General features: G+C 30.5%; 2 protein-coding genes across 3 annotated transcripts in view; one reads left to right on the plus strand and one right to left on the minus strand.

The window, feature by feature from the left end:
• LOC139824565 (uncharacterized) overlaps positions 1-17,030 on the minus strand; it is a 114,071-nt gene that overhangs the window by 54,021 nt on the left and 43,020 nt on the right. The window lies entirely within an intron of this gene.
• On the plus strand, positions 4,186-15,163 carry LOC139824568 (uncharacterized). 2 transcript variants are annotated; one of them, XM_071797104.1, is made up of 9 exons: positions 4,186-5,415; positions 5,837-6,002; positions 9,798-12,409; positions 12,498-12,710; positions 12,805-13,098; positions 13,180-13,412; positions 13,792-13,951; positions 14,105-14,213; positions 14,635-15,163. In XM_071797104.1, exons 4-9 carry the CDS (start codon positions 12,509-12,511, stop codon positions 14,783-14,785), a joined length of 1,149 nt encoding a protein of 382 aa, XP_071653205.1. In that variant the 5' UTR covers positions 4,186-5,415; positions 5,837-6,002; positions 9,798-12,409; positions 12,498-12,508; the 3' UTR covers positions 14,786-15,163. The 2 variants fall into 2 exon arrangements, with proteins under 2 accessions (XP_071653205.1, XP_071653206.1); XM_071797105.1 differs by lacking the exon at positions 9,798-12,409.

Consider the following 17,030-nt stretch of genomic DNA (forward strand, 5'->3'; position numbering starts at 1 on the left):
CATTCAATTGCAAAAACAACAAAATATGATAATCAATACTTGGGACGGCATTTCCAACGTCATTTATACGCAAGGTGCATTGTTATTACATTGTGACGAAAAAATAAGACGAAAGGACGTGATTGTACAATAATCCACATGCAAATGAACATTTCACAATTGATCGCATAACAAACGGATGTCGAACAACGGAAGATTGTACCAAATCGTTGATGTTTGTCAAAATTATGCGGTTGATGAATACTAAACCACGATTAATTGCAATAGTATTGTTAATTAAATATATGATATTACTCGATTCAAAATCAATTCATTTCGTGCTTGCGACGTTTCGTTAATAATAGAAAAATTTAAATAGCGTCAGTAATTAAATCTTAATATCGTAATAATTAATTAAATCTATTTAATAACTGCTTAAGATGGACCATCCAAAAATAAATAAAAATTTGTTAAAGGAACTCATAGATATTTCAAAATAATAATTTAAATTATCAGTTTTCTATCGCTTTTATTCTTATTCAATCTGAAATGACTAAATCGCACAAAATATTGACTTCGATAAATAATCGAAACCACGGTTATTCCTACGAATTAGGATACCGTTTCATATATTTAATTATCTGCTACAATTAATGATACATAGGCATATCAAGACGATGGATATTTTTTGGAAATATTTCGCGTGATATATTAATTCGGAGTACATTTGTAAGTGTATAAATTTACTGAATTCACTCTTTTATGACATATACATCAATCGTTTATTAATAACTAACTTGAAAGAATAGAATATTTATCATACATTTATTCCACAATATGCGTTATATTCAATATTTCGGGCAATAACGATTCGACCAACATGCGGCCGAGATATTTGTTTTTATGTAGCGCGCTGTGTTTACAAAATGTCGTTGTGTTTACAAAATTGTGTACCATTCGCATGGCGAGACTCGAACTGGCAAGTAGCAGCATGAATAGTTCTACATGTCGTCATATTATATCCTTCAAAACACTGTCGCGAAATTCCAAACGCTAACACAAACTTTACGAGCAATTAAATTATTAGCCAATTTATGCTACAAATCCATTTCAATTAATACTTAATGATTTGCGAATGTATCGAGACGAACTACGTATTAAAGATCATTTCACTGATTTATTTCAGACAAAAATCAATACGATAGAAAATGCAAATTGTAAATTGTTTTATTGCGATATTTTCGGACAATTGATTATTTTCTTAACTCAATATTTAGATACAAATATCTCCGACTAAATCAATTTGAATTTTTACCTATATGTAATTTTCATATTTCATATTGAGATCGCAAATCGCTGGATCAATTGATTTAAGTGATTGAATTAATTAATAATATACATATATCTGCGAGATTTGTGCGTGAGTGTATGTGTGTGCAATATTAAATTTCTATTTTTTTCAAACGTATCTATCGCATCATGATTAGCTATTAATTTTGCTAATTGAAATTTTTCGATGTCATTTCCCCACACAGCAAAATTGATCCCGGGATCATCCTGATATTGTCCCATTTCCGTCTCGGCAGGATAAGACGTCTTATGGCTGTCCATAAGAGCTATCAGTAAGATCTTGATCTACTCAAGATTAATATAGGATAGTTTGAGGATATCCTGCCATAACAGTGCATAGACGAGCAAAGCGCATCTTCTATAAGACATCCCATAGATGTATCCATTGACAAATTCGAAAGCAAAATCATATCTCATAGACGTCTCGTTACCCTTTCTCTTTCACATATTTTTTTAGACGTCTTGTGGCTGTCTATAGGAGATATCAGTAAGATCTTGATCTATTCAAGGTTAATATAGGATGATTTAAGGATATCCTGCCATAACAGTGCATAGACGAGCAAAGCGCATTCTTTAAAAGACATCCCATAGATGTACCCATCGACAGATTCGGATGCAAAATTATATCTCATAGACGTCTCGTTACCCCTTCTTTTTCACATACTTTGTTAGACGTCTTACGGCTGTCTATAGGAGATATCAGTAAGATCTTGATCTATTCAAGGTTAATATAGGATGATTTAAGGATATCCTGCCATAACAGTGCATAGACGAGCAAAGCGCATTCTCTAAAAGACATCCCATAGATGTACCCATCGACAGATTCGGATGCAAAATTATATCTCATAGACGTCTCGTTACCCCTTCCTTTTCACATACTTTGTTAGACGTCTTGTGGCTGTCTATAGGAGATATCAGTAAGATCTTGATCTATTCAAGGTTAATATAGGATGATTTAAGGATATCCTGCCATAACAGTGCATAGACGAGCAAAGCGCATCTTCTATAAGACATCCTATAGATGTATCCATTGACAAATTCGAAAGCAAAATCATATCTCATAGACGTCTCGTTACCCTTTCTCTTTCACATATTTTTTTAGACGTCTTGTGGCTGTCTATAGGAGATATCAGTAAGATCTTGATCTATTCAAGGTTAATATAGGATGATTTAAGGATATCCTGCCATAACAGTGCATAGACGAGTAAAGCGCATCTTCTATAAGACATCCCATAGATGTATCCATTGACAAATTCGAAAGCAAAGTCATATCTCATAGACGTCTTGTTACTCTTTCTCTTTCACATACTTTTTTAGACGTCTTATGGCTGTCTATAGGAGATATCAGTAAGATCTTGATCTATTCAAGGTTAATATAGGATGATTTAAAAATATCCTGCCATAACAGTACATAAACAAGCAAAGCGCATTCTCTAAAAGACATCCCATAGATGTATCCATCGACAAAAGAGCCCGCACACATCCTTATGGAAATAAATTAAATTTTGGTTAAATCGTCTGAAACTTTCAGAAAAGTTAGTTCTTATGTTGATCAAAAGTCATAATGGACACGTAGTCCAGAAATGGCCAGTTTTTGAGATACGTATGGTTAAAAGTCGGAAAAATGTTTTTTTTTCTTAAATCCGACTTTTAACCATACAATCTCAAAAACTGGACTCTGTGTCCATCGTGACTTTTGATCAGCATGGTAATAACTAACTTTTCTGAAAGTTTTAGTGCGTGCGTGCGTGCGTGCGTGCGTGCGTGCGTACGTGCGTGCGCGCGCGCGTGTGTGTGTGTGTGTGTGTGTGTGGCTACACTTCTAAAACTATAAGACAATATATTATATGTCAAGATCATCGATATTGCAGCTCAGTCTCGTAATCTGCATTTTCACCAAACAAAGTAACAAAACGTCTATGAGATATGATTTTGCTTCTGAATTTGTCGGTGGGTACATCTATGGGATGTTCTATAGAGAGTGCGCATTGCTCGTCTAAGCACTGTTGTGACAAAATATCCTCAAATCATCCTACATAAAGCTTGAGTAGATCAAGGTCTTACTGATATCACTTATAGACAGTCATAAGACATCTAAAAAATATGTGAAAGGAAAAAAAAACAAAATGTGTATGAGATATGTATGATTTTGCTTTCGAATTTGTCGATGGATACATCTATGGGATGTCTTATAGAGGATATACATTGCTCGCCTATGCACTGTTTATGACAAAATATCTTCAAACCATCCTATATTAATCTTGAGTAGATCAAGGCCTTACTGATACCTCTTATGGACTGCCATAAGACGTCTTATCCTGCCGAGACAGATATTGGACAACAACAAGATAATCCCGGGATTAATTTTGCTGTGTAGATATACAATATATAGAAATACACTTTTCATATCATTTATTGTTATTTTGCCATAGTTGATGAGTGTGCAAAATCTGAATAACCTTTTATTAATTAAATATACTCTTCTTATTTAAAAACTAATTATATAATCTTATCGACATTTTTATGTTAAACTTTTCTTCTTAAATTATTCTAAAAAATGTGCCATTAAGAGTAGGTGTATCTAGTAGCTTAAAACATTTTATATATTATTTATATTATATATACATACAACGTCCAAAATTAATTATAATTAAGACGTCTTTATTAAGAGGTGTCTCAAATGTCTTTGAGACATTTGTCCTAAAGATATCTTAAATCGGGACATAAGACATCTTAAAGACGTCATAGTAATTAGGATGTCTTTTAAACGTCTGTAAGACGACATAATGTTGTCTGGGAACTAATCTAATACAAATACTCTAGTCTATCTATAATATATATATATATATATATATATATATATATATATATATATATATATATAAAATAATAGAACATATAATAAATATTAAATATAATATTTTATATTTTATAAAAGAAACATTTTTAGTGATGTCATCTTTTTGACTCGATTTAGTTGTCGAACTGAAATCCTTGTTCTCTCACCTCTCATCTATTTTTATTTATTATTATTTATATTATTTTGAAGTGAATGGGATGAAATTGGTACGACTAATATTACACAAATTTATATATCTAAGAAAAAAATAGTAAATAATTGTTTTATTAATATTTCTTTTAGTCAAAAAATACTTTTAAATACGATAATTTTTATTCAAATATGATAATTTGGCTACACATGCGATAAACGCCCTTTTCGAATCTGGGAACGCTGGCGCCAAGATAACATGGATACGAGCATTTGCCGTAGGTTGCGTTTGGAGAATGCTATTAACGCTGATAGCATCATTCCATCTTCGTCACTCACTAAAAGTTGAACAAAGATAGAGCGACGCTGTTTAGCACTAATAGCGTCTCCCCAAACGCATCCATAGGCCGGTATTCATAGTCAGTTCTTATATTTAAGAGCATCTTAAGTACAATCTTAAGATGTCATTAACCAATCACAGAGCCATATTAGCATCTTAAGATATTACTTAAGACGGTCTTGAAATAAGATCTGATTATGAATACCGGCCATAGTGTGCGCTGGCGCCGGCGCGCGGCGCCGGCACCGTGCGCCGACGGCTAACGGACAGCCAGCAGGCCAGCCACTTCTCTCTCCTTTCATTCCCCACCTTTCTTCTAGCAGTGTGTTGTTCATCTTCCGTTCTGGTGTTTACTTGTTTTTACGAGTAGATGGTGGACGTACAACAGATTTTGTGAGTCGAACGACGTTAGTGTAAGATACGCAATAGTTTGTGTTTTCCGCCTTTCTCGTTTGACCTGAAGTTTCCGTAGTAGCGGCGTGCGCGGCGATTGCCTGTCGGCTATTGGCTATATGTCTAGTACCGACTATTCGCGCAACCTGATTGGTTGGGAGCGGCGCGGTCGTCGGGCGGCGGTCGTTGTTCGAGAGATTCCGTCGAGAAGTTTCCGAGACCGGACGTGTATAACCGATTGTCCGTCTTCCCGCGTTTTTCTGTGCGCTATCCCGTAATCGTTGCGTTCCGCTGTACTACATTACGAATAAACCGAGTGATACAGTACTTCGTTGCTTATTACACGTTGAATGGTTGAATTGAGGTAAGTCATTGTAAAAATATATATATTTTCGCTACGTCTTTTCTCACTAAGTTTACGTTCCACAACTCAACGAGGAAAATTTTACGCAGTAATATACGTTACTTGCATTGCATAAAGTTTTCTTGGAGAATACGTTTTGGAACGTAACCCTAAATAATACATATAATTGTCAATTATATCATACATGTAAAGATATTTTTGTGTATTAGATGCGTAACTCTATTTAATAATTGAAAACCATGAAAATATTCTGTGCCACGTGTTTGTCCTTTATCACATAGCAGACATATTGAATTGAGATTTGGTATTATGGAAAAAATGCGTCTTTACGGGCCAGTCACAATCACTAAATTAATTAATTTTCGTACGGCCAACGAAAATCTAGTTGCTTTATTTGCTTAATTATTTTATTCTTTTATAGGAAATATCCTCGTGTCACGTGTGAGCATAACCTAAGAGCGTAAAATATTGGAATTTTCTTAGTTTAATATCGTAATATCGACGATTAGTGAGAAAGACGAGAAATATAAAAAGTGTCTCTGCTCATCGATATATTAGCGACGTTGTTAGTCATACAAAGAATCGAGGTATGTATAATTAAGAAAAAATTAAAATCTACTTTTTATTTTTAGACTATTTACAGAAAAAAATTGCTCTATTGCCAAGAAAAGTGATTACTCAGTTTAATATCATTCTTTTAAATAATTCTTTTAAATAATAGTTTTTCTTAACCTTTCGTTAGCAATATTTTTTTATTATATAATAAAAATTATTATAGTGTACAGTAATTGAGAACTATGAGAACTATTTTTAAAATAAAGTGCTTTATAAAACTGTAAAAATTACGTTAATTTATACAATTTTTCAGCTTTACATACTACTTTAAAAATGATCTTGTTGTTCTTTGCAACTACATATATTATAGTAATTTTTACTATAAAATTTTCTCCATGTATATATGAAATATTCTATGTCAAATATGAAATAATGAAATATTCTATGTTAAATATTAATATTAACAAAATATTAATTTTTTTATAAAGTTATGTATATATATGTCAAGAAGAAAAATTATTAAAAATATATTTAAGATTTATTTTACTCGAATATGACAAAGTTTATAGATTATTTCAAAAATCGATATTTTTTAAATTATGTTTGTATATTTTTGTATTTCATTTAACATAGAATGTCAAATGATGTATCATATACTATTAATGTACAATGTAATTTGTGAAAAACCTATTAATGATAGATTCCTGACATCATTTGGAGACAATTTTTTCTCTGCAAAGAAAAATGTCAAGATATTAATTTCAGATTTATAAGCGAATAAAGAAAGGTGTTTTTCGCAAAATTAACTTTTTGGAGTCAAAATATTCACAAAACTACATTCTTCAATTAATTTCAGATAGAATTTACTATATAATTTAAAGCTTAATTACAAACATTTGATGACAAAGATTGGAAACTCATAAAAAATGATGACGTCGCTCAACATTTTCGTTGAAGAAAAATCGTCTTCAAATGATTTCGAGAATCTGCCATTAATAGGTTTTTCACCAATTACAAGACACCCTTTATATTAACAAATCTATTTCTTTTTGTAAAAGTAAGTTAAAATCTTGTAATTTTAATAGAAATAATCTTTTTCTCATACAGCATGTGTATCCGAAAGATATCTTGAAGATATATATGTATGATAAACTTCTGAATTCTAAACTTGCCATCTCATCTTTTTAAGTTATAACAATTTTAATTTTTGGAACGTGTCGCATATTAAGCATTATGCACATCGAAAAGATGGTTAGAAAATATTTTGAAGAGTTTTTGAGATGATAGGACTTAAAACGTTTTCCGAACGTCGACAAACGTATGCATGCTGTTCGATATTAACATTGTTAACATAAAATTTACATAAAATTTGTTACGCATATACATACCACAGTATATATGTATATATTAATTATTGTTAATAAACATTTTTTTTTATAATTTTAAAAAATTACATTAAAATTACATGTAAATAAAATGCTTTCAACTGAACATTTTTTTAAACAGTTCCCACCATATCTCATTGTATGAATTTTTAATTGATTTGTGTGAAATGTGAAATAGTTTATATCAAAACTACATTATTTAATTTTTTTTCAGCTTATAACAATTACAATTTTTAGAACATATTGCAATTTATACATGTGCAATTAAAAGATAGATAAGCAGAAGATGCTCTAGGAACAATAGAACGTCCTCGGAATGTCCTCCAAACGTCTCCAGGCATATGCGTGTTGTATTAAAAATTATGTATATAAAAAAATTGTTTAATTTGCTTCATAAGAAATATTAAAATTATCTATAAAATCTATATAACAAAATCTTCTTTATAAGAAAAAAAATTATAAAAATAAAATCAAGTAAATACAAAAAGTGAAAATATATTTAAAAATTAATTAAAATATGTAACATGAGCTTTAGAAAATTTCTAACAACTTGAATCTTGTAAAATGTAAAGAGCATTCTTTCTACTTATTTGAACATTTTTGAAAATGTGAGAAGGAATCAAGTTCTCATTATCGTGCTAATTTTTTAATTAAAAAATATTCATAAAAAATATTAAAATTATTTATAAAATCTATATAACAAAATCTTTCTGAATCAAGTTCTCATTATTGTGCTAATTTTTTGATAAACTGATGTATACATGTATATATGTATACATACAATGATGTATACATATATACATCTAGTTTATTAAAAAATTAGCACGATAAAGAGAACTTGATTTGGAAAAATTTTGTTATCTAGATTTCATAAATGATTTTAATATTTTTTATGAAGCAAGTTAAAAATTTTTGTATATACATAATTTTTAATACAACACACATATGCCTGGAGATGTTCGAAGGACGTTCCGAGGACTTCCTATTGTTCCTAGGGCATCTTTTGCTTATCTTTAGATTGTACATGCCTAAATTGCAATATATATCCTAAAAATTGAAATTGTTATAAGCTAAAAAAATTAAATAATGTAGTTTTGATATAAACTATTTCACATTTCATAAAAATCAACTAAAAGTTCATAAAATGAGATATGGTGGCAACTGTTTAAGGAAATGTTCAGGTGAATGCATTTTATTTACATGTAATTTTAATGTAACTTTAATGTAATTTTTTAAATTATTAAAAAAACAATAAAATATAGTTTATTAACAACAATTAATTTTCAATTATTATTTTTGTGTGAAAAATCTTCTATTGCTGCCAACGATTTAATAGTTACGTTTTTTGTCTATCTCAACTGATATAAAGGGTGTTAGAAAAATCCGGAAACGGCTGAATATCTTGAAAATAAAGCATTTTAGAAAAAAATGTTTCAAATAAAAGTTGTTTGGTTTAAAGGGAGCTATAAAATGGTGCCATTGAATAGTCGCTGGAAGGTTACATGGTCACCTTGAATTTTTTAAGTGGAACACTATATTTTTGCATATTCTTGTAGCTCATCTTAAAAGCTTTCCAAAACACTATAATAAAGTATATTTGGATTAATTATTTTTGAGTTATGAGGCTTAAAAGTTACAATATTTTTACATAAAATACAAAATATTTCAGAAAATATTCATTTTTCAATAATCTTACTCTAATACTTTTATGCACAGAATAATGAAACAAATCAACCGGTGTAAAAAAAACACATAGTTGTGTAAGAAAAGATTTAAAAAAAGATTTTTAAAGAAAAAATTCGTGATTATTTGTTGCAAATTCTTTTTTTTTAACAAATGTTTGTTTTCTTTACACCAGTGACTATTCAAGGTCAAACCAATGACACCATTTTATAGCTCTCTTTAAACCAAACAACTTTTATTTGAAACATTTTTCTCTAAAATGCTTCATTTTCGAGATATTTGACCGTTTCCGGACTTTTTTAACACTCTGTATGTAGGTATTGGCTTCGATAAATTAATGTAACAAAAATAGCATTTTTTATTAATTTAACGTAATTTTTTTTCTAAGTTGCATTTTTTTCATAAATTATGCATATTATCTTTGTGCTTAATCTTTAAAAGCGTAAAGGTTTAATCCTTAATTTGAGCGGTCAAACACCCTTTTATTACGTCAAGTTACCGAGATACAGCTACTTGAAGATGGTAAAAATAGTAGTTTTTTTATACTTTTAACCTAAAATTTTTCAAAATCTTGATGAGCTGAGCTATTTTTCTCCCGACTGCTGCCAACCTTCGGTTGTTACACTAGATTTGGATTCAGCACGTTCAACAAATTTATTTAAAAATATGTTACAATCCCTAAAAAAGGAAAATGCTTTTTTTGTCAGACAGTGTAATTTGGCTTAAATTGTTACATTTACAAAAAAAAATTTTTTATAGATGGAATCACGTAAACGGAAAAGTAATTTTGAAATTTGTGACCGACAAAGACGTCGGCGTGTCGTTGAAATTGTTCGACAGTGGGAACATAAATCTGAACCGATTGATAAATCCACTGAACTTAATAATGCATCCATTGAACCTACTAATTCATCGATTGAATCAACTAATTCATCGATTGAACTTGCAAATACACCAAGTGATTTGTTTCTTACGCAAAATTTAACTTTCAACTCATTACCAGAAAGCATTGAAATAAATGCAAATAATTCGCCTGATACTAAAACTTTGTCGGATGAAGACTATACTTCTATGCAAGCTAGAAATAATTTTTTTTCAATAGACACTTATCCAAGCAGCGACGACAATATTGATATTGATCGAAACGTAACTTCCATTGTTGAAGTCCCTGTGATAGATGAAGCATTGGTGGACAGTTCTCAAAATATGGATTATATTAAGGCAAAACTGGGAGAATGGGCTGTTACTGAAAAAATTTCGCATAACAGCTTGAAAAAATTGCTTACTATATTAAAATCAGTCCCAAGCTTATCCACAGTATTACCATGTGACCCTCGTACTTTATTGCAGACTGCAAAACAAACCAATATTCGAGAAGTTTTTCCTGGAGAGTACCACCATTTCGGGCTTGCTTCAAGTATTCGGGACTCTTGTAATAGAATTGAAAATTTGACTATTGACGAAATAGCTATTGCTATAAATATTGATGGAGTCCCCTTATTTAATTCTTCTACGGCAGCGCTTTGGCCTATTTTGGGAAATATTATACCCTATAAAGAAGTTTTCATGATTGGAGTATATTACGGACACCAAAAACCTCAAGATGCTAACATTTATTTAGACCAATTTGTTCAAGAAGCTATTGAGTTATGCAAAAATGGCATTATTATTGGAGAAAAACTGTACAAATTTTCGATTCAATTTATCGTTTGCGATGCTCCTGCAAAATCGTTTATTTTATGCGTAAAAGGGTTTTCCGGATTTAATAGTTGCACAAAATGTATAACAAAAGGGAAAACAAAAAAAAATCGCAGATGTTTTCCCAAATTAAATGCCGAAAGACGAACGGATCGAGATTTTTTAGATTATCGTGATAAGAAGTACCACGAAAAGAGAACGATTCTCGATTCCATACCAGGACTGGGATTGGTATCTAATGTAACTTTAGATTACATGCACCTAATACTGTTAGGTGTTGTTAAAAAAATGTTAACATTATGGATTCACGGCGAGAACACGTATAGACTCGGCCGTCTACAAATTCTTAAAATCTCGAAACGGCTTGAAAATGATATGAAACCATTTATTTCAAAAGAATTTGGTCGAAGACCTCAAACTTTAGAGTTTTTGAAGCTGTGGAAAGCTACTGAATTTCGACAATTTCTTCTTTATACGGGGCCAATTGTTTTAAGAAAGATCTTGCCAAAAGCGATGTACGAACACTTCATGACGCTTCATGTTTTAATCAGAATATTATGCGACGTGGAACGGCATCCGAATAAACTGAACTACGCAGAAAGTCTTGCTAAACATTTTATCAAGTCATTCGCTAAAATATACGGCGTGCATCATGTAACGCACAACGTTCATGGTATTATCCACCTCGTAGAAGATGCAAAATTACATGGATCTATAGAGAAGTTTAGTGCATTTAAATTTGAGAATTTCATGCAAATACTGAAAAATATGATACGTAAACCAGAGAAACCACTGCAGCAAATAGCTCGACGCTATGGAGAAATAAAAACTGCATGTTTAAATTACAATAAAAGCACAAACGATGATTTAAAACTTGTTGCAACTTCTCTTCATGTCAAAGGTCCTCTGCCTGAGAACTGCATTAATCCACAGTATAAAGTTATAAAATCATCAAATTTTACCATTAAAACTACTGGAAATGCTGATAATTGCTGTATTCTGAAAAATGGTGACATATTTGAGATTCAAAATATAGCTTCTTGTCGTGAAACCCAAGAATTGATGATAATAGGCCGACAGCTCACTTCCAAGGAAGATTTTTTCAAGATTCCATGCCCATCATCATTGCTGGATATATATAAAGTTCAATATACACGCAGCGAGAGATTATCCTTACGACCACTCAGTGATATTGTCAACAAATGTGTAAAACTCCCACACAAATCAGGATTTGTCGTTTTTCCATTTCTACATTCTGATAATTAAGATTTAACGAGACTTATAAGCCAGTGCTGAGATTTACTTGCACATTTCGGCCAGATCTAGTGATTCACACCTACTGCTTCCTATTAATTGCTTGCATGTTATTGAATTGACGGATGTAACTAAGAAGCATGGCACTTTATTTCACGAGCATCCATATGTAGGAAGACGTCTTTTTACATACGGACGTTCATGAGACAAAGTGTCACGCTTCTTAGTTACGCGTGTCCGGCGACTCGTTAATACGCAAGTGATGAGTAGGAAGCAGTAGGCGTGAATCACAAGATCTTGTCGAAATGCAAGTACTACATACTGCTTATAAAAAAGCACGAGGATGGGATGTACAATATATGAGTTAGCTGTAAAAGATTGAAATGCATAGCAAATTGGAGTTTTAACTGCCTTATTAGGTGATTTACCGTATACACAGTTATTTACCACATCATTTACCTAAATATTTATTTTTGAAAATTAATTCTGAATGTATCAAATTTTAAGCTCTCATCAAGATGCCATCTGATAGATATGCGGTTATTGAATTTGAGGATGGCGTCAGTCTTGCTCCTGAAAAATGGTTGACACCTCGCAAAACTCGTTGTTATTGGCCTCCGTATAAAAGTAAATCAAGAACATTAAGGGCTGTTGAGAATCAAGAAAATACGGCCGAAAATTGGAGTTTGTACAGCGTCAAAAAAATATTGGTTTCGACGAGTACGATAATTTCTTATATTTTTCAAAATTCTATGCATTTGTAAAAAACTCATGAATATTAACCTTAATTATCGTTATTATTTTCTTTTTTTAGAAACTTTTAAACGTGGAAAGGAAAAGTGTTCACAGGCTTTATTAATGTCAGATATTAATACTGATTCTGATATTGAAAAAAACAAAACAACTAAAAAGTCATCTCCAGTTATTGACCCTTTTCCATCGATTAACTGCGACGACGTAGGCCCCAGCGGTAATGATAGTGAGACCGAAAAATCTGATCGAAATACATTAAAATCTCATACAAAAATAAGAAAAAATCAAATTTCATCTATAAATGAGCAATCTAACGATTTGTCACTAACTCAACAGTCAAGTTTGACGCATGATCGTAAGGAACAAACAAATCTACTAAAAAAAATATTTGTAATTATATCATCTTTTTTAAACTATATTTTTATTGTTTTTATAGATGAACATTGCAACAAAACAGTTTTACGAGTAATGGCTAACATTGATTTGAAAGTAAATACATTAATCGATGAAATGCGTAATATAATAAAATTGATGACAACAGAAACGACGGACAAAGATATTGAAAAAACTACAAGTCAAATTTTGAAGGCTTATCCTTTATTATCAGAAGCTGATTTAATAAAAGAAGAACGACGTTTATCAACTGACATACTTTATAAAAACAATTTAGTAAGTATATCTTCTGTACATAAAGCTTCAAATTGAAAATTCAACTCAAATCCGAAAGAACCATTTTACAAAAGATTGATTATAAAGTCAATTTGGTTTTTCAGTACAATCTGAATCTTATGACAAGTTGAAAATGAAATAATTTTTGCACAGATAAACTAGACTACTGCAAAAAATATTTCAGTTATAAAATTGTTTTCTTATTGCGGTCTTCTTTGATTAGTTTTTTTAATAAGGTTTCAAGTACTCATAGCAATAGCATCACAGTTTTATTTTAATAATTTTTAGATGACTTGATCTCTTCTATATGACTATGATGATTTTCAAAATTAAATTATATTAACTGTGCACCTCATAATTTTTTTTTATATTCTTGTAGATTAAGGACTTGGGTATTTTTGTACAAAATGACGTAAAAAGTACTGTAGTAAAACTAATGCAGGAAATAATGAGCAATGCATTAGCTTCGAATTATAGCTTCCATGGAGCCCACAAGAAAAAAGCATTTGAAAAGTTAAAGCTTTACGATGTTATATCAAGTAAGTCAAATTGTATCAAAATAAGCATAACAAATTTATGCTAATGTTTAACTATGTAACTTTTTATTTCTATTTTATTTTTGATCTATTACGATATATTTATAATAGCAATTATATAAATTATGAATTAAATTAGTTTTAATTTATATATAGGTGTCGTCCGCTGTCGTTTTACGAAAATTCTTGTAATCAACAAGGATATAAACGATCCAATCAAATCATGGCTGCGTCATGCCCCTGCGCGCTTTGCACGAGAACAAAAGTAAATTTCATTTAGCACATGTTTACATATAGTTTACTATATTTTTTAACCTACTTAAAATGATAACAATTCATATTATTCAGCTTTTACATATATCAAAATATAACGTTTATTTAGCTTTCTTGCAGCATGTGCTTAATAAAATCAAGCGTAGTAAATTACGAAGTCGTTTTATGTTTTGTATAAAATTTTATGTATTATTGCTGTAGAGCAATCCATTTAATCCTGCGAAACAATTTTGTAATTTACTACACTTGATTTTATGAAGTATTTGTTGCAAAAAAGCTAAATAATAAAACGTAATACTTTATGATATATGTAAAAGTCGAATAATATGAAATATTACCATGTTAAGTAAGCTAGAAAAAAAATAAAGTTTTAGAGAATTAATATTAATTTACATGTACGAAACGTTTTTCAGCAAGATAACACATGTTGCGAATGATTTGGAAATCGTGGCTGAGGATGAAATCAATGAAGCCGAGAATGAAAAACAGGATAACACTACTGTGGCTAATAATAACACAGCTGAAAAAGATAATGATAAAATGGTTGATGAAAATCTGATATAAGGTACTTATACCTTATATACTATACTAGTTTTCTGATACAAAGTACTTATAGATTTTACACAAATATACTATCATTTTTATGGACCATCAGATCCATAAAAAAGATAGAATATATATTATTTGTAAGACTATGTCATACTCATGTTTATAAATTACACGTACGGTACCCGTCACATATTATTAAATCCTTTTTTTTTCAATTTACATATAAGTCAAACTTCAAGTAATTTAGTCATTATATATGTATAATTATTTTTATTTTTATTTCCATAATTATATACACAGTATATGATATATTTTATATATCTCTTAACAAAATAATTATAATAGTTAATTATAAGAAGAAAAAAGTAAAAGGTTTTTGTTATGAGAAATCATACAAGGGATTTCATATCCAGTATATATATATATATATATATATATATATATATATATACTGGATATGAAATCCCTTGTATGATTTCTCATAACAAAAACCTTTTACTTTTTTCTTTTTATAATTAACTATTATAATATATAATATATATATATTCTTGTATATATATATATATATATACAAGAATCAAAAGATCTGACATTTCAACAGCATCCAAATACATTTTACTAACAATGAGATCAACACATGTCCAATTATATGTGTATATATATATATATATATATATATATACACTTTTAAAACTTTTGATCTTTTGATTCTTGCTAATTGAGTGATGTAATTAACTATATTAAGAGCGTGTTGTGTACTATATTAATTTTATTTAGAGTACTTACATAATATACATATATACGCCAAATTAAATTGACAGTGAATGGCAATTTAATTATATCTATATAAATGGATAAAAGTACATATAGAATTACTTGTAATTCTTAAAATTGTTATTACTTTTTTAAATATATAACTAATATGTATGTGCAATGTACGTATTGATACGTAATGTGCAATAATATAATGTACTTTTCAATAATATATTCGTATTTTGACTAATTACTGGATACAATATCATTTTTTTAGGAAGCCCTTATACCTGTCTATTTTGTAATTTTATTATCTCAATTGTATATCTTATCTGTATGCGAAGAAACTTTCTTTGTGTACTATTTGTATACCTCCTTAATAGTACGCTGTTCATTTTGAATGACAAGATATTCAATATTGAGTACACATACAGTGGAGACAACGTACACTGCCCGTCATTAATTTGTTCCATTTCCCTAACAAATTTATATAGAATGTGTTACATATCCTATAGGAACTTGCTAGGGAGATGGAACGAATTAATGACGGGCAGTGTACAGTTGATGCACACGGGAAGTTTGAATCGTCTATATAGATGATGAGAATACTTGTGACAATTTTCAGCTGAAAAGTATATATGTTACCGGCCAAACCCGATTTCAGGATGAACTAATTTTTCCTGTTTAGCCTAAGAAAAACTAGTTTGTGTAAGAATGATATTTAGGTAGGAGTGCACAGAGGGACGGGGCTTCGTAAAGCCCCGTAATAAAGCTCCATAATAAAGCTTCCACATAAAAAAAGACAAAACTTGAGAGCTTAGAGACTATCAAAGTTAACAGTACTACATAGAAGTTGAACTGGTTAATCATAACGCGCTTTGGATGGACGACTAGTTCAGCCTAGGAAAAATTAGTTTATCCTGAAATCAGGTTTGGTCGGTAACACATACATGAGTTCCGCGTTTCTTCGATAATGTTTCTATATTGACGTTTTTATAGAATCCAGATTGTCTTATTAGTCTTGATACAATGTGACTGATGGATGTGCCTTTATACAGACCATATAATGTCCTTCATTGATTTTGACAAGATTGTCGCATTGTGCTAAAGAAAAGCAGATATTTACGTTTTATAGGCATTCTATGAGATAATCCCATTACGATTGCGGGATAATTCGTGTGATGTCTTAGAAACGTATTTTGGACGTATATTTTAATATCCTCTCGATATCTTCTAAAAATCTTGGGACATTGTAAGGACCTTTTTAAGACGTTTGCAAGATTGTCCTATTGCGGTAAAAAAAGCAGACATTTATGGTCTTATGGGCGTTCCATGAGACAATCCTATTATGATCACGGGATAACTTGTATGATGTCCCGTAGACGTATTTTGGATGTATATTTAAATATCCTCTCGATATCTTATAAAAATCTTGGGACATCGTAAGGACCTTTTTAAGACGTCTGCAATATTGTCCCATTGCGGTAAAAAAGCGGAAATTTTCTGT

This window comes from Temnothorax longispinosus, unplaced genomic scaffold (genome assembly GCF_030848805.1).
Source record: "Temnothorax longispinosus isolate EJ_2023e unplaced genomic scaffold, Tlon_JGU_v1 HiC_scaffold_44, whole genome shotgun sequence".
NCBI lineage: Eukaryota > Metazoa > Arthropoda > Insecta > Hymenoptera > Formicidae > Temnothorax > Temnothorax longispinosus.

Coding starts and splice junctions, on each gene's coding strand:
- LOC139824568 (XM_071797104.1), top strand. CDS start 12,509: ATGCCATCTGATAGATATGCGGTTATTGAATTTGAGGATGGCGTCAGT. Junction 12,711..12,804: donor AAAAATATTGGTTTCGACGA/GTACGATAATTT, acceptor TTCTTTTTTTAG/AAACTTTTAAACGTGGAAAG. Junction 13,952..14,104: donor GCTTTACGATGTTATATCAA/GTAAGTCAAATT, acceptor ATTTATATATAG/GTGTCGTCCGCTGTCGTTTT.